This window comes from Nyctibius grandis, chromosome 1 (assembly GCF_013368605.1).
Source record: "Nyctibius grandis isolate bNycGra1 chromosome 1, bNycGra1.pri, whole genome shotgun sequence".
NCBI classification, from domain to species: domain Eukaryota; kingdom Metazoa; phylum Chordata; class Aves; order Nyctibiiformes; family Nyctibiidae; genus Nyctibius; species Nyctibius grandis.
This window is the reverse complement of record NC_090658.1, coordinates 53,625,685-53,648,229: the sequence shown is the minus strand read 5'-3', so window position 1 is coordinate 53,648,229 and position 22,545 is coordinate 53,625,685. Positions and strand designations below refer to the sequence as shown.

Sequence of the window (22,545 nt, the reverse complement as noted above, 5' to 3'; positions counted from 1 at the left end):
TCAAGGAGCAAAGCGTAATAAATGCTGTCGAAGTGGGGACTCTATTTGATGATTTCGCAGTGTTGTGCCTGGAAAAATGGAAGTTAGTGGGTGTTGCTCAGTGAAGTGTGCATTTTAAAGTTACCCACAGTGATGCCCATTGTCCTGTCCCTGAATTGCATGATGTCATGTTTCATTTAAGGCTCTTAGCGATGTCGAAGACTGTTGGTGCACTGGGAAAAAGGCGGTGAGAAAGTTGTGAATCAGGTTTCTGTAAAGCCTTTGTGTTTAGGGTTTTGATAGATAAAAGCTGACTCATGCAATATTTCTGGCGAAGGAGCTGTACAGACTAGTAGGAGCTTCTCATTTTACCTGAGTGCCCAATGAGGTAATTCAGGAACAGCTGAAGGCAGAGCCCGCACCTCTCCTCTGCCGCACAGGTAGGTCGTGGGTTGTTCGGAGAGGATTGGAAAAATAGAGAGGACTTGTTCGCCCTGGGTACGAGGAGCCAGAGACATTCCTCAGTGGTGAGATACTGTCGCAGAGGGTTTTCCCTTGCAATAACGTTCTCGGACATGAGCGTGCTTGGTTGTGACAGAGGCTATTCTGCTTTAAATATTGCAGCCAGGGCGGGGTGGGGGGGCATGGAGGGGCAGTAATTTGACAGACGGAGGCACATTAGTTGGTGACTTTTTTCCCTCGTTGTAAGATTTCTAATAAAAGGGATTTCTGTTGCTCAGAGTTCAGTTAAAGTACTTGGCAGCGTGTTGTTTGTGACAGTTCAGACTAGAGATCTAATCTTTCAAATATTGTAGCTCTCTAATGTGATTTTGTTCACAGAGGGTGTTAGTTTTAGAAATTATATGTGTTCTTATGCAAAATTTAGTAATTAAACATCTGCTGACCTTCACTTGGACAATATTCAGAGCAGAGGACATGGGTAGTGTATTTAAGATCATGTTGGAATTCTTGTAGTGAATGTATTTTAATCTTTCTCGGTCAGACAGCTCTATAACGTTTATGTTTCTCAATTTCAGTGCTGCATTTGAATTTCATACTGAATGTAGAAATTGTTCTAAACAGTCTTGCTTAATTGTATCCACAGTATGAATGCTTTATTTGAAATACGAAAATATCTCAAGAAAAATACAGGAAAGATTTCTTGTTGTCTCATCACTTTTATGTAGCTAAACTTCCACGGGATGTGAAGCCTGTAATTTCTGGTAATGTTGACTTTGTAGATAACATCTGAGGTGCTCTTTTTCATGCCAGGAGAAAAGCAACAACAATACTAATTATGAATATAAATTGACTTGTGAGTTTTTAGTCATGCAGTATGTCTCAAAATGTCATGTGCGGTAAGCAACTTGGAGGAATAAACACCTATATTTAGATAGGGCTTGGGGATCTTTGTATTTAAATATAAAATTGACTTAAAGCACTTTATCTCTCATTGTATGCTAATGTTCTAGAGCAGCCAAAGCTGCAGAGATAATGGAAAACCATTTATTGTTACCATGAATATAGTTACAGGAAGGAGGTATTTGTTAAAGAAAAGTAACTGATAGATGTGTACGCATTTTCCGTGAGAGCTTGTTTGTGTCTGCATGCTGAAAATGTCAGATACACCATGATATTTGCTTTGCATGTGCCTTCAGTGGTGTAACTAATATTGCAGTTGCCCATTGGGGGTGAAACACGGCTGTTTCTTGCCCTTGCACTGCTGTAGAGAGGGACATGTTGTAGCTCTTGCTGGGGAGCGCTCTGGGGTTGTGCCGTGGCAGCGTGTGTGTATCTCGGGGGGCAGGAGGGAGCAGGGAGGTTTGCAGGGTCTGGGCAGGGGGAGAGGCTGGCTGGATTCATGCAAAGGCACAAACAAGAAATGACCTTGTTCGGGGAGCGTGTTTCCGTGTGAGTAGGGACAAGTAGTAATTATCCTGCTTTCAGTGCTGAACTAACAAGTAATTACTGTTATTCCTTAATTAAAGTATGCAAATTGAAGATTTCGGGTTTTTTTCCTTCCCAGACTGAGTTAAATACCGTTATTCACAACTCACGGAAGTTCTCAATATTATTTTGGTTCGTCATTGAAAAGGTTCAGTAAACAAAAGAATGTGTAACAAAAGGAGCAGTGAATGGGGCCAGGCGTGGGTCAGGGTGTACAAGGCTTGCTCGAAGCATGTGCTTCTGCGAGGGTCTGGGGGAACCTGCAATCACACGAGCTGTTTGCAGCCACAGTTTTGGTGAATGCACCTACCTGCGGGTGCTGCTGCTGAAATTAGTGGCTGGAGGGGAGGGGGCTTGTAAATCAGCCCCACAGGGTATGGGAGAAATGAACTTGCTTTTTATAGTAAGTTTGTATCAAAGACAGACCTTTGTAAGAGGTTACAGGGTTTGCAAAGACACAAGGTCAGTTATGCTACATATAGAGCAATCTTGGGGGAGTCTGTTTCCCCTCTCCCCTCACTCTCATTAATTCCCTTGTGAATTTTTCACTGGGCAGTTGGTACAGACCTTAGGCAGCTGGTGCAAGAGTGAAGTTACTTTGCGGTAGAACTGCAGAGTGAAACTGTACTAGAGCTCTGAAAAGCCAAATGCAGACCCTGAAAAGAGAAAAGAGGATGGGCATGTGGCTGTGGCAGTGACCTGGATTCAGCTGCTCCCTTTTCTGATGGGCTCATGACTGCAGAATTCATCTGAAATAGCTGTTCCTGCTGTCAACAGTGGGGGTAACGCTGCCTAGTCGCAGAGGGGTTTCTGAAGATAAACCTGTGAAGCCTTGGAAGATTTACAGATCCTTTGTTACTGGGAGGGGCTATGGGTTTGTAAGAGCTACCTGTAGCTGAGGCAGAAACTGAGGGCTGGGCAGAACCAGGGCTTGTCTCCCCCAAGCCCTGACTTCCACGGGCAGGGTGTGAAGTGTTTGTGACAGGCCTTGCCAACTGAGGAAAGAAAGCTGTTTCCTGGCTTTGTGCCACGCTGAAATCCCCAGTCCCCCGTGTCCTGCCTTTCCGCTGGGTTCACCAGCTGTGTGGGTGCCTCGCTGCCACTCTGCAGGAGTGCTGGGCTTCGGGGCCATCTGCGTGGACCCCGAGAAACGCGTTTCGCTGGTTGGAGACATAATGGGCAAAATTTTAGCAAAAACTCTCCACAGAGAAGCCAAATAACCAATTTTCACCTGGCTGGGAAAGGAGTAAGAATGAAGTAAAAAGTAATTTTTGAGGCTAGCAGTCAGGATGAGGCTTTGAGGACAAAACAGACCAAGATTTTCAAGTAGCAAATAGTTTGCCTGGTGTAATTTATGTAGAAACATACAGGAATAGTTCTTTGTATAAAAAATGGACAAACTTGAGTCAACTGTGTTGCATGCAGTTAATTAGCCATGCCTAGCAGGTGCCTGGGGTTCACCAAGGTCAGTGGGAATACAGTTGTTAAAGAGAAAGCCCATTTTAACTATTACAACTAATCCTTGTTGTTCTTTTAATAAGCAATGACATTGTCATTAAACAAGAAAATAAGGGGTTTTGTTGGTTTTGTTTTTCTAAGACATGTTAAGGTCTCCCGATGCTTCTAGCTACAAATATGTCTTATGAAAAACTACTTTTAACATTTATTCTGACTCCAATTTCATTGACCTGAACTGTGTTTTGTTTGGTTTTTATATTAATAAGCCTGACAATGTCTGTGAAGCAAATATTACGTATTAATGCCTTCAGGTTATCTGAGAGGCAGACCGCATATCAGTGAAACAGGAAGAAGAGAGCATGGAGTAATGGAATGTCACAGGAACCCTTTATTTCACACCTAAATGTGGCTAATCAGATGTTTCTTTGTCATGTAATTTTAGTAAAATATCTTGGAGTAAGTTAGCAGAAGGGTATCCCTGTTATCTTGTTTATCCTGTGCATTTTTCAAGGGGGTTTACATCTGCACAGCAACATTGTGCTTTCTAAATGAATATGAAAAATGATCCAAAGCTGATAACAAAAATACATTCTTCCTTATCAAAAATGCATACATTCTTATAACAAGCAATAGAAAGGCAAACATCTTTGTCCATGCCCATTTAGAAACAAAAGAACTTCACTGCATTCTTCAGTTTTAAATATTTTCCTGGTTACTGCTTTATACTTTATTTTGGAGTTTGTACTTTATGTGGTTTATTCAAGAAGGGTGAGAAATACACTTCTATGCTGCAAAACCAGAAGAACCTGGCACAAAGAAAGGCTATAGATTTTCAGATTTCAAGGTAAAACCAGGGGTACAGAGGTGCCAAATTAGGTTTTTAATCTAATGGCCAATTTCTGACCCATGTAATGAGCAAATTACTCTGTGTTAATTCCATGCGTTACCTTGAGGGCAATACTTCTCCTAAACAGAAAGCTAATACCTTCATCACTAAAAAGACAGTATTAATTGCTCATGTACAAATAGAATCTTATGCATTCAACATAGGCCAAATAAATCAAACGTTCTTCTCTGGGCTTTTTTTTTGGTTTTGTTTGCTTTGGATTGGGGTTTTTTATTTTTAAATAAATAGTAGTGTTTGATTTTGAAAAATAAGAGTGGCTTTCTGCTTTGAATGAAAGTCTCTCTTCCTACCCACCACCCCCCCAGCCCAACTGCAGCAGGAGCGCTGTCTGGGAGGCTTCTGCTTGTGATTGCATTGCACGTGTGCCTTGGTTTAAGAAGGGCCACCTTAAAGGTTGGGCGGGTTTAATTTGCAGTTGACTGGCTTTATGGTTTCTTTACTGAAACTGCTGTATAGAGCTGTAATTGCTGGTATGGTTTTTGAAAAATGAAGTTGTCACTGGAGTAAAAGGTTGTTGCTGGAGTAAAATAAGGACTAAACTACCACTGTGTGGGTAGCTTCAGCATTGCTTTTCTTCCTAAATTGTCACAAATTTCCCTTTTTCATAGGACAGACATTCTGAAATTCTTTGAGTTTGAGGCAAGATTTTTTGGATGGACACTTCTTACTGAAACGAAACCTTGAAGTATTGAATTTACCTGAAGCTGCTTTTGCAGATTCTCATGGTGCATCACACACAACTTGGCCAGAGAGAAATCTGCATTGCATTGTGGGCAGTGTCCTGCGGGGCATTTTGGCAATAAAAAGGAAGTAGAATTGAAATGCTGACAGGAAGACAGACATCTTATTTTGTTGTTGCACTGATTTGAAAAACAGCTTTGGGTCAGTTCAGCAGGGGGTAATATTCTGGATTGAGCTGAGCAGTTTTAGAATGACTTCTTTTCCCAGTAGAAAACTGAATTATTTGGCAGCACTCTTTCCTGCAGGAGCTCTTTTTTTCAGAAGCTACATTATTTTCATTGGGAAATCATTCCGGTTTTTGTACAAGCCACAGAGCTGGTAATTGGTGACTGCTTTTAGTTTTTGTTTGACTGTGGGCCTTACAGTATTCAAAACGAAAGATACTGCCTGGTATGACTGTGTGATTCTTGAGTTTTCTAAAGCCTCCAAACCAGGGTCAGTGCTTGGCTTGGAGGATAGCAGGGACTGCTCTCGACAGAGGTTTTTTAACCTTAGGGAAAAACTTTGAGTCTTATTTCTCTCCTGTGCTGAGCCTGGGCAGTGCATGTGCTAGCACCAAGCCCAGCACACTGGCACATGAAGGGTGTGCCAGAGACATATAAGTGAGCAGGAGGTATGTGGTGCCTCTGTGGTAGCCCCCAGTGGGGGATCCCCACTACCTGAAAAGAATTAGAGCCACAGTGACCCCCAAATCATGTTGTTCTGGTTGTCTTTCACTTAAAATAGAGTTGTGGCAGTACTGTATGCACAAAGCTGTAACAGTATCTGTTGTCAACTTTTGTGTTATGTGGAGCAGCAACAGTAAACCCACTTCTTCTGTTTATTTTTTTAGATGATTTCCACTTACCTCTTGATGTTTTACCAGCTGTGACGGAGGCCCTTGACTCCAAGACTAAAGGGGAAGATTTGCACAAGGAGAGCAGACCTTTCCACTACTGTGAAAAAAAAACCATGGACCTGTCAGACAGTGACCGTCCCGTCAGCTTTAGCTCCACTTCTTCCTCTGCTTCCTCCAGGGACAGCCACTGCTCCTTTGGAAGCAGAATGACCTTGGTTTCAAACAGCCACTTGGGCTTGTTCAACCACAATAAAGAAACAGGTGCCATCAAGCTAGAACTGGTCCCAGCCAGGAGATTTTCCAGCAACAAGGCATGCAAAAACTCCCCTGCAGAGCAAGAGGATCCTGAGGAAAGCTTTGAAAAAAGGCTAAGCATACCAAGGAAAGCAGAACCAAAAGGAGCGAGCAAAAACTGTGCAATGTCCCTGGTCACAGAGCCCACCAGTCCCAAGCTCCTCTATGTAGACCGAGTCGTCCAAGAGATCCTGGAGACAGAGAGGATGTATGTGCAGGATCTAAAAAGCATTGTGAAGGTAGGAGGCTTGGTTAGGATGGTGTTAACTGTTCCATAATGCTATTTTTTACATTGTTTGATTGCTCAGCAGGACAGATGGACGAGACAATGGAATTGGCATTTGCTGTTCCATATAATTATAATTAGGTGTAACATCATTGTTCTTGTGCATTTCTAGTTTTCATTTGATTAGATAAATCTAAGCTGTTACTACATGTTAATGAAGAAATAACAGAAAAAAACATGCTACTGTTGACAGCAGTAGTGAACAAAGAGTGGTAAACTCTTTTCAGTAATGTTTATTTACAAAAAAAAAGTACAACACTCCGTTTCCTAGAATGCATAGCAAGAAGCAAACAGCAGACAGCTTATTTGCCCATTTAAGTGATTTATCTGAAGGGTCTCACTTATTGATTCTTTTCCCCCCACCAAATCCTAGTCCTGCAAGTTCTTTCCTGCCTTTTTCTCTCTTCCTTTCATGCAGCTCACAGCTGCAGTCTGTTTACTCCATGTCCTTGGCCTGTAGTATTGAATATGGCTTGTGTATTTGCTGGAAAACCCCATTGTTTGGCTGTTATATGAAGGAATTATGTTTTCTTTAATACTAATTCTGAATGGGTAGTGCTAATAAATGGGTGTAGCATTAATTAGCAGCAGTGAAGTTTTTGTCCAGTCCCCAGGTGAACAGTATGTTTCATTTCCCCTTTCTAGTACAGGGAAAAATATGGATGAGTCCTTCTGTGGATTGTTCTGCTCGCTCCATGTACTTGTAACTGTGCCATCAGAGTCATGTTCTTTTGTGTTTTTGAAGATGACAATTAAGTCCCTTGGCTATTGTTTGTGGTCTGTGTACTTAACCTATGTGTGTATGACTACCCACAAAGGAGGATTTCTTGGGAGGTGCGTGTTTAATGTGCTATTTATAGAACATATATAGCTTTAGGTAGCTGTATGAGGTCATCTGCAAAAGGAAATACCAGTCAGCTGGAGACACTCTTCCCACCTGCAGTTGCAACCCGCTTGGTCCCCCAAGCAATGAATGGGAAAAAATGCTAAGACTTTGATGACAGAAATGCACGTCACGATTAAACACCCCCACTCCCAGAGTTCTCGCAAAGAAGGCTTTTTCTGCAAGACTTTATTAGTTTCTGTACCTGCTGCTGTTTCTCTAGATTCAGCTGTTGCCTAAGTTTCATTTTGGAGTGTTTAAGGTTGTCACATGCTGCAGAAGCAAGCCAGCTTCTGTGCGTAGTCACTGATCACTAGGCATGACCTCAGTGGTTTTGGAAACCTTAGCTCTCACTCATCCTCCTATGCAGTGAACTATACAACTTGAGAAACTAGAAACTATCATTAAAATCTTGAAACAGATTTTCCATTTACAAGTAGTAAGGCCAACAAATGCTTGCTAGAAATACTTTAAGCATCACTACAGTATATGTAGTTTAAATGTGGCAAATGCTCTTGAAGTTATGAAAGAACTGGAAGAACTTACTTGTGAAATACCCAAGTGTATTTCTTGCAGCAGCTAATAAATAATGAATATTGAAAGCTTTGTGTGGCACTAGACAGTCTATTTGAGAGATGGAGTGGTTGGCAGTGGGGCTTTTCTTAGGTAGGTGCTGACGATCTGAGGGCTTCAAAGGAGCTCCTTCCCAAATGGTGAGGACAGTGGGGAACCAGCTTCCTCCGGCTGTGCATGTTCTTTGCTTGGTCTTAGGGGAGGGAGATGTGGCTGGAAGCATGTTACAGAGGAGCCCATTTTATATGTTTCTCAGGATTCTTTTCTCCACAAGTTACCTTAGCAATGCTGCTGTGATTTCCCTAACCAAGGGTGGTGGTTGTGAGAAGGGTGGGAAGATGCCACAGACATCTGCAGGAGTGTTGCAGCCTTACAGTATTTAATTATCTGGGCCTCTGTGACTTGAGGCCATTTAATTTGGCAGGCAGCTGACTGGTGCTGAGCCAAACTTAAGATGAAGGGAAGCAGCTTGATCTCTCTTATTTTCCAGATAAACATGGGTCAAATTTTGGCAGCTGGTTAGGAAATAGGATGAGAATGGGAAGAGGGGAGCTGGGGAAGGGTTAAAGGACCACTGCTGCCCAAGAATTGTGTGGGAACTGAAGAGCTACATGAAGGTGGGAACTGGTGGAAGAAAGCATAAGCAGATGAACGAGTGCTAAATGGAGAGAGAAAATCGTTAGATGGAAAACAATATGAGGAAATGAGAGAAAACCCAGGAAGTGAAAAGTTGAGGAGAGTATGAAATGGGTTGAAACTGGAGCTTTCTAGTGAGTTTTATGGCTGACTGCAATACACCAGCTTATGTACGCAGACTAAAAATAGTAAGAAGGTTTTTTTTTGTTTTGGTGTGGGGTTTTTTTGGCAGGAGGAGGGAGGGAGAAGAGAAGCAGGGCAACCCAGGTGCAAAGAGCTAAAAGCTGAAGAGATGTCAGACTGAGGATGGCATAAGAAAAAGAAGGGAGAAATGAATAGGTACTATTTTAATCACGCTCTACCCCCAGCTGGGAACTGTCGATACAGATCTAGTCTGTTGCTGTTTGTCCCCTGGTAGTGGGGATTTGCTGATGGTACCCTCTCTGTAGACAATAGAAACATACTTAAAAGGAACATGTTCTTACTGTTGTTTCCAGCACTTTGAAACAGATTCTGGTGCTAGAACTGAGAGGGTGTCAAAACTCACATCTATGAATCCACTGTATAAATTTCTGGTGTAAAGCAAAGCATGTTTGCCTGTGATGCACAGTCAAGCTGTTTTGGGGGGGAGTTTGTCAATTTGTTTCTGTTTTTTGGGGTTCTTTTTCTGTTGGTTTTGTTTAGTTGGTTTGTTTTGTTTTTTAATACATCCATACTCTTTCCTGTCATCCAGATCATTAATGAATATCTTAAACAGGACTGGACTCAGTATTAACCCTTGGGGTACGCCACTAGTTACTGGCTTTCCAAGTACTATTTTGGGCAGTGTCCTTTCGGCCCATGTAATCCTTAGAACGTGTAGAGTAACCGTGCTTGACATAAAAGACTATGGAGTGAATGGGGGAAAATAGAATTTCACCCTTTTTGATGCCTTTATTGACCTAATCTTGTTAGGTCATTGCTAAGTAAATAAATAAAAATAGACTAAAAAGGCATAACTTCTGTTGGCTTTTGAGTATCTGGGTGGTCTTTGTTCTTAACAGCACCAAAATGCTAGACAGGTGGACTTCATAGGACATGGTTAATGTGATCTTTAACCGATACTGTAGACCTGCTGAAGTCCATAGAATCATAGAATGGTTTCAGTTGGAAGGGACCTTAAAGATCCTCTAGTTCCAACCCCCCTGCCACAGGCAGGGACACCTTTCCTCTAGACAGGTTGCTCAAAGCCTCATCCAACCTGGCCTTAAACACTGCCAGGGAGGGGGCATCCACAGCTTCTCTGGGCAACCTGTTCCAGTGTCTCACTTGTCTCACTCAGTTCTCCAGCTTTCATGTAAATTGCTGATAAGCAGTGTTTCATGAGCTTAGGATGAGCAAGAGGGAGGCCATAGAGGCACTATCTGGCTCCCTTTGCCCCAGAATATGCTTTAAAAACAACTGCTTTTCCAGCCAGTTACAGCCATTTTGTCTGTGACCTGAAAGAACAGTTGAATTATGATTATTTTGAGGCACGCTGCTGTGATTCTTGCACAGGCAAGCATTGTAACAAAGATAGAGTGACCTTTTCCGTTGTTTGGTATGTTTTATCAGATGATCTGTTAAGTATAATTAAAATTTTGAATTAGTACAGCTTGAAGCGTGTTTTGGGCAAGTTTGTGATGAGAAATCGGATACCTCTGCTTCCTGCTTGTGTCATGCTGACAGGTGTACTGACCAGGGCGAACCTTGCAGACCTTCTCCTCTTTGGGACTCAGCCTGACTTTTTCAAGGAGTAATTTAGTTAGAATAGGCATCAACTTCAATTAGAGTAACTAACTTAAGTAACTTTTTTTTTCCTCAGTAAAATGTTGTCCCTGAGTTTATAATAAAAATGTGGTTTGCTCTTGCGGTTTGTAGGAGTCAGAAGCCCACGTTCATAATTTGTACAAATGCTTGTAACTGTAGAAAAAGACATCCACATTTGTGTTTTACCTTTGCAAAATGAAGAAATAACACAAATGCACTGTTCTAGTGCATGCATCTGTCATGTTACATTAAATACACTCTCACAGTGATATCAGCCCGTTGAGGACATCTAGATCCACTGCGTAAACCTCAGCTGTTTGATGTAAGAACTTGTATCAGCAAAATAATACCAGTAAAAGTCATTGGCGTCTATACGGTAACTGGAGGGGAACGAAGCACGCGTTGTCAGTGCATTGCACATATATTTGATGCAAATGGAGGTTGAACTTCATGATTCTTGAACTCCACCTGAAATCTGGGAGACTTCTTTTATGTGAATGAGTTCCTCTACCCTTTTACTCCAAATGTGACATTTTTTCAGAGCATCCCTACTGGACTAGTTGAAGTTTCTCTCTTATCTCCTTTCCAGATCTTTTGTCCCCTGCCTCTCTTTTTTTTTTTATATTTAAGACTCCTCATTCTAGCCTTTTTATCTAGAAAGTCCCATTTTCCTCTGCAGAGTCTTCTGCCTACGGTCTCCCCACCCATCTGTCCTGAGTCTTCTCTCAGTAAATCCCATCCTCATCCCCTGTCAGTCCATATTGTCTCATTTCCTCATGTGATTTATTAATTTTTTGTCTTTCTCTTTCCCATGTTTGTAGAGTCTGCTGACTCCAGATCTCTCTCCATAGTTCTCTTGGCGGGTCTGAAGACACTCTCTTAAATAACTTGTCACAGTCTCTTTGCCAGGTCTGTTGTAGTTCTCCCTCTATACCTCAGCTTTTTGTTCAGTCTTTCTTTTCTTCTGACAATGTTTTCATCACTATTCCTGATTTTTCTTCCCTCTTAAGTTCTGCTAACATTCAGACTCTACCTTCTGGTGTCCATCAGGCTTTGTTTCCGTTTTGTCCTTCCCGTCTTTCTGTAGGACTCCTTTGTGTCTCCTCTGCCCTGGAACTGCACAGCATGCTTCTCCACATTGCAGAAGGTTTGCAGAGGGTCACTGAGACACAGGAACAATCTTTTCCCTCTTGCTTCAGAGGAGCAGATCTGAACCAGATGTGACTGGCAGCATCCAGGAATGGCAATTGTGGGTTAAGACCTTGTGAAGCCTGAGCTGAAACATGCAAAGGATCATTGCTATAAGTTCCTATCAGGGATATGTGAATTTGAGGGGTTTCTTCCCCTTCCCTCCCCTCCACACCTACCCTTCCCTCAGAATGGTCAAGCATACTCTCGGAAACAAAGTCTCCATTATGCTCCGATCTGCTACTGCCCCTCCTTGAGATGTGAGGATATGGTTCATGTCCCCGCTAGTCAGCCTGGGGGTGCTTGTCTTCTTGGGGAAAAGGTCACCAAATTTTTTCAACATGAGCAAAGGAAAAAAAAAGGGCCTTGTTTCTCAAAAAGGCCTGGGGGAATGCTTTTGCTGGCATCTCCTGAAACAACTCACCAAGGGGGCAGTTCTCTGGCATGGAAAGCTTCATCTAAGGTGAGCAAGTCTGTCAAAGTTATATACCTCTTGGGGGCGGGGGCGTGGGGAGAAGCCTTGTAAGGGGAAATACTGGACGCTTGCAGTAGGTATGTGTTGTGGCATCAATGATTAAGGGAAGTCCTTCTGAAAGGAAGTCAGTGTCGGAGTTTTATTGTTCCCAGTTTGCTGCTCCCAGTGCTGTGGGTAGAGGATGTCTCTTTCTACGTTCTAGGCAATTAGTTAAAAAGACAACTCTGAAGACTGATTGTGCGCATTGTCACTTCTTGCAGTGTGTTAGTAAAAGCATAGCTGCTTGTGCACTGGGTTTTCGGATAGCGTAAGTCTAAGAGAAGGTTAATTCTGCCTAGGTTCAAAAGGTGGGAATCCCAGTATAGCTAAGGCATCCCAGAATGTTTGTTCCCACATTATACGTGATTTCCATTTGCAGCCTCTTTTTCTATGTCTGCTGACCTACATGCCTGAGGAAGGTACCTTTAGATTGCTGACATAAGTTGCACGTGAAGGTGTTACTGTGGAAGAGTACCTCTGTTTTGCAGTACAGAATCCCGGCACCCACCCAAAAGCGATGGTTTGATTAGCAGAGCTGCCCTCTGAGCATTTTGTAGATGAGAAATTTCACAGGGTGCTTCAATGGAAAGCTTATTGAATGTTATTGAGAAGATAACTGTGATGTGAGAGGATGTACCAGTCCCTCCTGTATAAGCATCCTGAATTTTATGGCACTGCTGTAATCATCGGACTGTAATGATGGCATTCTTCTGAGGTTTTTCATCGCTTTTATTTCACGCAGTATAGGGAGCAGTGATGTGTGGTCTCAAAATGAGTATTTTTCTCCAGTGCGTTAAGGCCAGAAGTTAGTGTACCCTATCGGTGGCTGTAAAGCTATGGAGCAATACCTCAGCTTCGTGTAGAGGCACTGCAGGTTTGCAAGTCTAGTCTGTCTGACAAAGATTGCTGACATATACTTCATTTATTTGTCTTAAATCTTCAGCACAAAAGAGAGAGAGCAGGTGATGAGTGCGTGATTTTTAGGCAGTTTACTTTCAATTTCCTTATGAACAGAGGGATGCTTTAGAAACAGGCTTTCCTCTCTGGGGCCAGCTGCAGAGCCTGTCCCATACAGAGAGAAAAGACGTTTAGTTTATATTTAAAGTAAAGTAGAGATATTCAGAGTGAGATTCTTCCTTCTTTGAGATTTCTGTCAGAAGCCGCCCGGTCGCCGGCCCTTGTACTCATGGGCGACTTCAACTTGCCGGATGTCTGCTGGAAATACAACATGGCAGAGAGGAAGCAATCTAGGAGGTTCCTCGAATGTGTGGAGGACAACTTCCTCATGCAAGTGGTAAATGAGCCCACTAGAGGAGGGGCCCTGCTTGACCTGTTGTTTGTGAACAGAGAAGGACTAGTGGGAGATGTGAGGGTCGGTGGCCGTCTTGGGAATAGCGACCATGAAATGTTAGAGTTTTCGATAGTGGGGGAAGTAAGGAGAGGCAAGAGCAGAACTCCTGCCTTAGATTTCTGGCAGGCAGACTTTAGCCAGTTTAAGAGGTTGGTGGACCGAGTCCCTTGGGAGTCAGTCCTGAAGGGCAAAGGAGTCCAGGAAGGCTGGACGTGCTTTAAAAAGGGAATTGCTAAATATTCAGGAGCAGGCTGTCCCGGTGTGTAGGAAGACAAGCCGTCAGGGAAAAAGACCAGCCTGGTTAAACAGAGAACTTAGGCTAGAACTTAAGGAAAAAAAGAGAGCCTCCTTGCTCTGGAAGAAGGGTCGGGTAACTTGGGAGGTCTATAGGGATGTTGCCAGGTCGTGTAGGGAGAAGATTAGAAGGGCCAAAGCTCAATTAGAGCTTGATTTGGCTGCTACGGTCAAAGATAACAAAAAAAGCTTCTACAAATACATTAACAGCAAAAGGAGGGTCAAGGAGAGCCTCCACCACTTGCTGAATGAGGAGGGTAGTGTAGTGTCAGGGGATGAGGAAAAGACAGAGGTGCTCAGTGCCTTCTTTGCCTCGGTCTTTAATGTCAAGACCGGTTGTCCTCAGGAGACTCGGCCCCCAGAGCCTGAAGTTAGGGACGGGGGGCTGTGTGAACCTCCCGTAACCCAGGAGGAGAAGGTTAGTGACCTGCTGTGCCAGTTGGACAACCACAAGGCTATGGGCCCGGATGGGATTCACCCCAGAGTAATGAAGGAACTGGCAGATGAACTTGCCAAACCACTCTCTATTATCTACCATCAGTCCTGGTTAACTGGAGAAGTTCCAGCTGACTGGAAATTAGCAAATGTAACGCCCATCTACAAGAAGGGCCGGAAGGATGATCCAGGGAACTATAGGCCTGTCAGCCTGACCTCGGTGCCAGGCAAGGTGATGGAACAGATCATCCTGAGTGCCATTACACGGCACATGCAGGACAATCGGGGCGTCGGGGCCAGCCAACATGGATTCATGAAAGGCAGGTCCTGCTTGACCAACCTGGTCTCCTTCTATGACCCAGTGACCCGCTTAGTAGATGAGGGCAGGGCTGTGGATGTAGTCTATCTAGACTTCAGTAAGGCATTCGACACTGTCTCCCACAGCATCCTCCTAGACAAACTAGCTGCCCGGGGCTTGGATGGGTGGACTCTTCAATGGGTTAAAAACTGTCTGGATGGCCGAGCCCAGAGAGTGGTGGTGAATGGGGCAAAGTCCAACTGGCGGCCGGTCACTAGCGGTGTTCCCCAGGGCTCAGTTCTGGGGCCAGTGCTGTTCAATATCTTTATAGATGATCTAGACGTAGGGATTGAGTGCACCCTCAGCAAATTTGCCGATGACACCAAGCTGGGTGGGAGTGTCGATCTGCTGGAGGGTAGGAGGGCCCTACAGAGGGATCTGGATGGGTTAGATAGATGGGCCGAGACCAACGGCATGAGGTTCAACAAGAACAAGTGCCGGGTCTTACACTTTGGCCACAACAACCCCATGCAGCGCTACAGGCTGGGGGAAGAGTGGTTAGAAGGCGGCCCGGCGGAAAGAGACCTGGGGATGCTGATCGACAGCCGGCTAAACATGAGCCAGCAGTGTGCCCAGGTGGCCAAGAAGGCCAATGGCATCCTGGTCTCTATTAGGAATAGTGTAGCCAGCCGGTCTAGGGGAGTGATCGTCCCTCTGTACTCGGTCCTGGTGAGGCCGCATCTTGAGTACTGTGTCTAGTTCTGGGCCCCGCACTTCAAGAAAGATGTTGAGGTGTTGGAGCGAGTCCAGAGGAGGGTGACCAAGCTGGTGAAGGGTCTGGAGGGTCTGACCTATGAGGAGCGGCTGAGGGAGCTGGGGTTGTTTAGCCTGGAGAAGAGGAGGCTCAGAGCTGACCTTATTGCCGTCTACATCTACCTGAAGGGAGGTTGTAGTGGAGTGGGAGTCGGCCTCTTCTCCCAGGCAACTAGCGATAGGACAAGAGGACAGAGCCTCAAGCTTCGCCAGGGGAGGTTCAGGTTGGACATTAGGAAGAATTTCTTTTCAGAAAGGGTCATTAGACATTGGAATGGGCTGCCCAGGGAGGTGGTGGAGTCACCATCTCTGGATGTGTTTAAGAAAAGACTGGACACGGCACTTAGTGTCACGGTCTAGTTGACATGGTGGTGTCAGGGCAACGGTTGGACTCGATGATCCCTGAGTTCTCTTCCAACCTGGTTGATTCTGTGATTCTGTGATTTGTCTTGCTACAACATTAAAAAGCAGTTAAAAGCAAGTTAGCCACATGCTGTCCTTTCTGACTAAGGACTGATCCTTACGCATTTAGGAAATCTGGATGAGCAATTTAAATTACCTGCAAAACAAGTATTATGATCATGACAGTGATAAGTTTAACTGTGATTAGTATTTGGTATACTTTTGAGCTGATGAACTTTCTCACTGCTTGTTTTTTGATCCATGAAGGAAGAGCTGCGTCAAATTCTGATCGACCTCCTCAGGGAAAGAATGGCTTAAAAGCAAGGAACGTTTTCTCTGGTAATATTGAGATATGATAGCTGAAATGGAATTGTGCTTGAGGATCTCAGCACATATCTAAGAGGCCTTCTTGAAGTCTGTGAAGTTTAAACAGAGTTACATCAGTATAAATTGGAGCAGAAAAATGTTCCACTTAAAAAAATCCGTAATAAATTTGGAAGCAGCTGTATTGGAGAATATTAGTGTTTTGTTTTGTTTCTGGAGTTGCTGTTTAAAAATCAGGACCATAGTCCACACTGGAGACTGTTGAGAGGTGAGGTATCTAGTAACACCACTAGGTATGTTACTGAACAGGTGTAAACAGCTGGTCTGGTCACCCTGAAAGAAATACCTAAAGTAAATCAGACTTCTTTCTTCTGAGGCAATAGGACTATTCGGTTTTGCCTGCAGACTTCTTGCTTCCTGGATGTAAGCCGTATCAGTTATCCTAAAGCAACCAAGTGATGGAAGTATACATAAACTGGTGTTTGTGTCTTAATAGATGAGGTTATTTCTGAAACTCCCAAGATCTTGAGCAAAAATATTTTGCCAGCTATGTATGCTTTAAACTTCTCATCATCTACACCCTTAAATGAAACCAAAACAAAAGGAGAAACAAAACCCAAACCTTGTTTTTCTGGGCATATGAGAAGGATTTTGGACTTTGGAAAAAGAGGTTTTCTAGCATCTGTAGATGCTGTACAGTAGGGATATATTGTGTTTTGAACAACCAGGAGTGACCTAACAAACCACTTATGTGGTAAAGGCAACTGCTTATGTTGTGACATGAACAGGGAGCTGTTTGTAAACCAGCCTCATAGGAAATATACGAAGCCAGGGTTAAATATACTGATGCATGTTTTTTCTTATCTGCATCATGAGTACTCGGGCTTATTTCTGCTGGTAGCATTCATAAATGTCTTTCAGGACGTTCCTGAGTATTTGAAAGACTGAATAAAATGCCATCGCTGCCTTGTGTTTTCTCTACCTCTGCTTTGCATCCAGTTATCTAGACTGTAGAAACTTGTTGGGACAGGGACTGCCTTTGTCAGGTGATTGCCGAGCTTCAGCATATGGCTGGGACTGCATACATTAAGACAGCACAAAGACATAGCCGTAACTTTGTGTTTGTTTTAAGGTCAGCTCTGTGTTTGGACAGCACAAAAGAGTGAGGTATACTGCAGTAACAAATGAGCTGTCTATAAGTGTACGGTGAGCCCTTCTCAAGCTCTGGGTGGGAGAGATGCGGCAGGGACGGCGGCTGCTCTTCGAGGGAGCCGCAGAATTGCCGAAAAGCCCGTCTGCCACTGCTTTTGTCCTCCCTTTTCTTGCAACAGGACGTAAATCACTCAGCCGTGTTGTTTGCAGCCTCCTACCCGCTTTCTAAATGTGCATGAATATAGATAAAAGGGTGAAAGTTAATCTTCTGTTCCAGAAAGCTTTATTCTTTTGGGAGGGAGGAGGCAAGGGGAAGATGTAGTTAAATACAGAGTGTGCCATTTAAGAGTGCTGGTGGTGGGCAGGGGGCTCCTGGAGTGAAACTTGGCTCCTGTGACTGTCCTGAGGCTGGAGCGGGAGGTTGTGTCCCTGGTGAGTGCGATGTATAGAGCCCTTCTGGAATTCAGACAGTCACAAAAGAGATCGTCTGTTCACCTCTGCCCTCCGGCTCGCTGTTGCTCACTGGCGGCGAACGAGGAGCTCGATGGAGCAGAGCAGCAGCAGGTTTATAGAGGGTGGATAGTAAAACTAGGAGGAACAGGTCTGAGAGCTGAGAGGCAGGGGAGAGGAAGCGCGGCTTATGCTGCGAAATTGTTGGTAACTATTTAAATATTTTACTAAGACGAAACATTATTTGCAGAATGATACCTGTTTTTTTTCAGAATGATTGGGACTTCTGTAAAGAAGTTTCAAAATTTGAAGTGATACCTTAAAGCCAAACAAAGTCTGTGTTTCCCACCAGGCCGTAGTTTCTGGGATTTTATTTGCTTTTCATGGCCATTTCTATTTTTGTCCATGGAAATATTTGACCAGTTTTAAATTTGTTGTATCACTGTTGTTAAGTATTACTTGTCAGTGAACAGTGTTCTTCTAGTAATCCATGACCTTTGACAAACCACACAGCAGTCTCCTCCTCTCTTTTCTGCTCTCACCACTCCCACGGATTAAGGTGTGGAGGTAGCTGCTGGTTCTTGTGGTTTCATGAGAAGACCATTTTGCAAATAAAACACTTTAAAAAAGTTTTCACTTGCAAACCACCCACTACTATAAGCTTCCATTTCATTGCTGTTCATATATTAATAATAAAAGCCATCCATAAGTCTCTGGGAATCATGTGGTTACTAAGGTTAAGATAAATGTGTGTTCAGGATGTGTGCAGTTTTTCTCCATTATGCTGGGTTTGCATTTTCATTCTTTGGGAAACAGACTCTTTCAGTTTCCCTTCTTGTGTTTTACAATAAACGTTTCTCTTCTGGAATGTCTCCTTTGACTTGTAAGCATATCAAGATCTTCTTTAAGAAATGTTAACATTAATTTGCCTTACAAATTGAGGAAAGTTTATTTACCAGAGCACAAGACTCAAGTTGCTTTCCTGGGTGATTCACACATTCAAAGGGTAAATATGCCTTAATAATTCTCTGTGCTTTGCTTGACTGTGCTTCAGCAAGGTTATAATCAGACCAACTAGCCCGTGTTGTGAGAATTAATTTATACATGTCCTGATGAATTTTGAGATGATTTTTTTTTCTTATTTATAATTATTAAACATTTTCAGCTGGTACTTTTTTTAAAAAAGTCTAGGTTATTGAATGATGATGAGGAGGACTGACACTGGTGATGTCAAGCCTCAGTTGCAGCCTTAGATTTAGAAATCTGTAGAGCACTTACTTCATCTGCCTAGCAACCTCAAACTAGTTGACATCCTGATTACTGTTTAATGTTTTCATTTGGCTGTCCTCGTTACTGTAGCTTATTTCTTCTGTGTTTCTTCTTAACTTTAGGAAGTTGGTGAGGTGGGGGCCTCACATAGCTCTTTAATGAATTGTCAGTAGACTCCTGATGGCATTTGTTATCGTCCCATGATCTCCATCCACTCTCGGAACTTGCCTCTCACTGCATCTCTGAGCAGCGATTCTGAGCGCCAGCTTCTGGGAAAAATTCCTGTAGCTGTGATTTAGCAGTGGGTGCTGGCTGATATCTGAAGATAAATGTGGGATGTGATTTTAATCCAGTGGGTTACAACTTCAATAATTGAGTATGCTGAAGTGTCTAACGGGGGTTACATGTGAGTTTCTGTTCCCAGTGATTTACCTATATCATCTTTACAGATGATGGACAATTTAGGAGACTTGTCTGTGTGCAATCCATGAATCCCAGTTTCAGCTTCTGAGTGCTTTTAGTGCATCTCTATTAAATTACAGTTTGATTTAATTGACAGCCTGCCTTCCAAGGTGTCTTTTTAAGACGGGAGATTTTAGTATGAAATTCCTGCAGTTGAAAAGGGGAATATCATTGAACTTTGTGTTTTATTAGAGCAAAAATTCACTTCAGCAAAGAAGGCAAAATCCATGAAAGCAGTCCATCTAAGCAGGCTGGCAGTTCAATGCTGGATAAGCTAGTGGCAGTGTTTGACCCTCCAGAGAGCTTCATAGACCCAGCATTCCTTCTAAAATGGCTCATGGGACAAAGACAACACAAGAAGAAAGCAGGCATTGGGCAAAAAGAAAGGACATAAAACCCTACACTGGTGGAGCGGGCATTGTAGGACATGTGCCTCCTTCCACTCCAGTCTTCCGAGGGAGCTGTGGGGCAGTGCTGGAAGCTGACGTGAGCATCTTCTGACACAGGGGCAGGGGCGAGAGGGTGTGCAGAGCCTGCTTTAGAGGCTCAGGCTCTAAAGCGGTGAGGGGGAACCCACAGCTGCGGAAAGCTATGCTGCTACCTCCCAGCCATGCATAATGGCGAGGCTGTTGTCCTAGCCCGGGGACCCTATGGATGAACTCAGTGCAACCGCCTAGGGAGTGTTGAGGGACCTCTCACTGACAAAGTTTTCCAGGGCAAATGCTTCAGTTCAGTTCCTGGGACTAGCTGTGCTCTGACAACTAAAGTCCTGTGACAAGATCTCCTGACTGTTACGTTGTTGACATTGTCGTGCCCTAGAAATTTCTGCCTTTGTATACGACCCCGCCTGTGCTTGTGTTCTACACGGGCACAACTGCTCAAAGGCAACCTCAACCAAAGAAAGTATGCGTTTTAGAGGTGCAAGGCATAGTGCTAGGACTCAGGAATTCCTCACTGCTCATTTTGGCTGACACTTACTCCCCCTGTGGCTTTCCATGCATGTGGATGGAGCCAAGGGGACCTACTAGGGGTCACTGCTTCCAGTCCTCAGTATCTGTAAATGGGGCAGTGTTTTAACATCTATAACATAGCTGAAGAAGTCACGTTGATGACAGAAAATCTGTCACTCAGGAATAGCTACATAGAAAAAAAAAATACTTTTCTTCCCCTCCTCTTCTGGAGGTAAAATTGAAGTTAATACTGTTAAGTTTAACTTTAACTTAACTTATTTGCAGAACCCTAACTGTGGAAAGTGTAGGGAGAAGTCTGTCACTATCACATTACTCTGCAATGTTACACAGTGGAAAGAAAACTTAAATGTGCTTTTCTATTTTTAATCTTTCTTCATACCATGTTCTCACAAGTGCTCTCACCATCAATCTTTGCCCTTTCTACATGCAGTCAGTGAAGTATCGTCTTACTGTATCACGCCTGCTTTATTGCTGTTATCCACAGGCTGCGTGTGAGCTGACTGCACGTGTAAATTGTGTAGTTCTGAGGAACCTGGTCATAAACATGGGTGAGTGCGGTGTGGCTTCCTCCACCACCTCCATCCAGGACCTGGGGAAAGGACTGATGCCAGCGAGGTGGCCTCCTGCCAGTTCAGAGACTCCGCTTTTCTGCACGGACATCGGAGAGGAAAGAAATCAGTCACAAACCGCATCTAGTAACAGATTGTATAAAGCGTTCGGATTACTCTGTCCGTTCCCATTTGGAGGCTCACTGGCTATCAGTGGTGGGAGGTATTGTCCTCGCCCTTCTCTCTTGATGGTGGGGTCAGTGGTCTGCAAGCACATGGGTGGGTGCTTCAGAGCCTACCTGCGAGGCCTGACAGAGCTGTTTCCCACAAGGGCACAGCGTTGCTAGTGTTACCAGAAAATAGTAACCAAGAAAACTCTCTAACCAAATGAGAGTTTAGAAAGCCGACACTGGTGTATTGCAGCGCTGGGTGCATGGGGGATCTCTCCTCCTAGCATGCACACCTAGGAACAAAAGCTTGCTCATTATATACATTACAGAAAAGTGAATATTCATATAATTCCAGAAAAAGCCCACCTATTCCAAGAAACTTATGCATATGCTAATACATTATGTAATTGTCTTTGTGCATGCGTACTAAATTGGGGAAGGGGTCTTGGGTGGTCTCTGGGGGTCTCTGGTGGTCGCAATCCCCCCTAATTGTGCTTCTGCGCAAGCATGGTCGAGGCCTTCTTGTTTACAAGTACAGGTGGCCTCAAGGAGAAGATATCGTTCTGGTTCTTACTGGACTTATCTCTCCTCTGGCACCAGAGTTTGTGAATCAAGTTAATTTAGATATCACAAAGTTGTTCTTCACAGTCTTGTTTTGTCTTTTGGCCCTTTTATAATTAACAAAGAACTTAACAGAGACCTTCGTTTTTCTAAGACTAAGCGTAAGCAGCATGAATCATTGACTACTAGAACATTGTTATCAGTCCCATAAGTAGACTCTATCTACAAAACATGCAGTTTGCCTCAGAACATATTATTATTCTCTATTATTCTAGCTAAAAGGAAAATTACTGACAGGAAAGCTAATTCTGTGTAAAGGTAACACAGAGTAGGCTTTTAGAGCCTACTCTGAGGCCTACTCTTGCTAAGCCGTTGCTGAACTGAACCGTCTGGTATCACTAGCACTGACAAGTGGCAGTCTTATGTACAAGCTACTGAGGGGCGTAAAGCGAATGGAAAAAGGGGGTAGGAAGCTCACGGAGCCCAGGAGCTTTCAGCTCCTGTTGCTGAAGTGAGCAGAGGAGGTCACGTCTCCAGGTCTGTGTTGTCCTCAGAAAGACCCTGGTTTTGGCTGTCACAGAATCAACCAGGTTGGAAGAGAACTCAGGGATCATCGAGTCCAACCGTTGCCCTGACACCACCATGTCAACTAGACCGTGACACTAAGTGCCGTGTCCAGTCTTTTTTTAAACACATCCAGAGATGGTGACTCCACCACCTCCCTGGGCAGCCCATTCCAATGTCTAATAACCCTTTCTGAAAAGAAATTCTTCCTAATGTCCAACCTGAACCTCCCCTGGCGAAGCTTGAGGCTCTGTCCTCTTGTCCTATCGCTAGTTGCCTGGGAGAAGAGGCCGACTCCCACTCCACTACAACCTCCCTTCAGGTAGATGTAGACGGCAATAAGGTCAGCTCTGAGCCTCCTCTTCTCCAGGCTAAACAACCCCAGCTCCCTCAGCCGCTCCTCATAGGTCAGACCCTCCAGACCCTTCACCAGCTTGGTCACCCTCCTC

The 22,545-nt window shown here is 43.9% G+C and overlaps 1 protein-coding gene across 1 annotated transcript in view; it reads left to right on the top strand.

Annotated features, from left to right (window-relative positions):
- Nucleotides 1-429: 429 nt before the first annotated feature.
- LOC137667885 (pleckstrin homology domain-containing family G member 1-like) overlaps nucleotides 430-22,545 on the top strand; it is a 62,144-nt gene continuing 40,028 nt past the window's right edge. Inside the window, exons 1-2 of the mRNA XM_068409064.1 lie at nucleotides 430-506; nucleotides 5,865-6,403. Of these exons, the coding sequence (XP_068265165.1) occupies nucleotides 5,984-6,403 (420 nt within the window). The 5' untranslated portion in view covers nucleotides 430-506; nucleotides 5,865-5,983. The remainder of the gene's footprint in view (nucleotides 507-5,864; nucleotides 6,404-22,545) is intronic.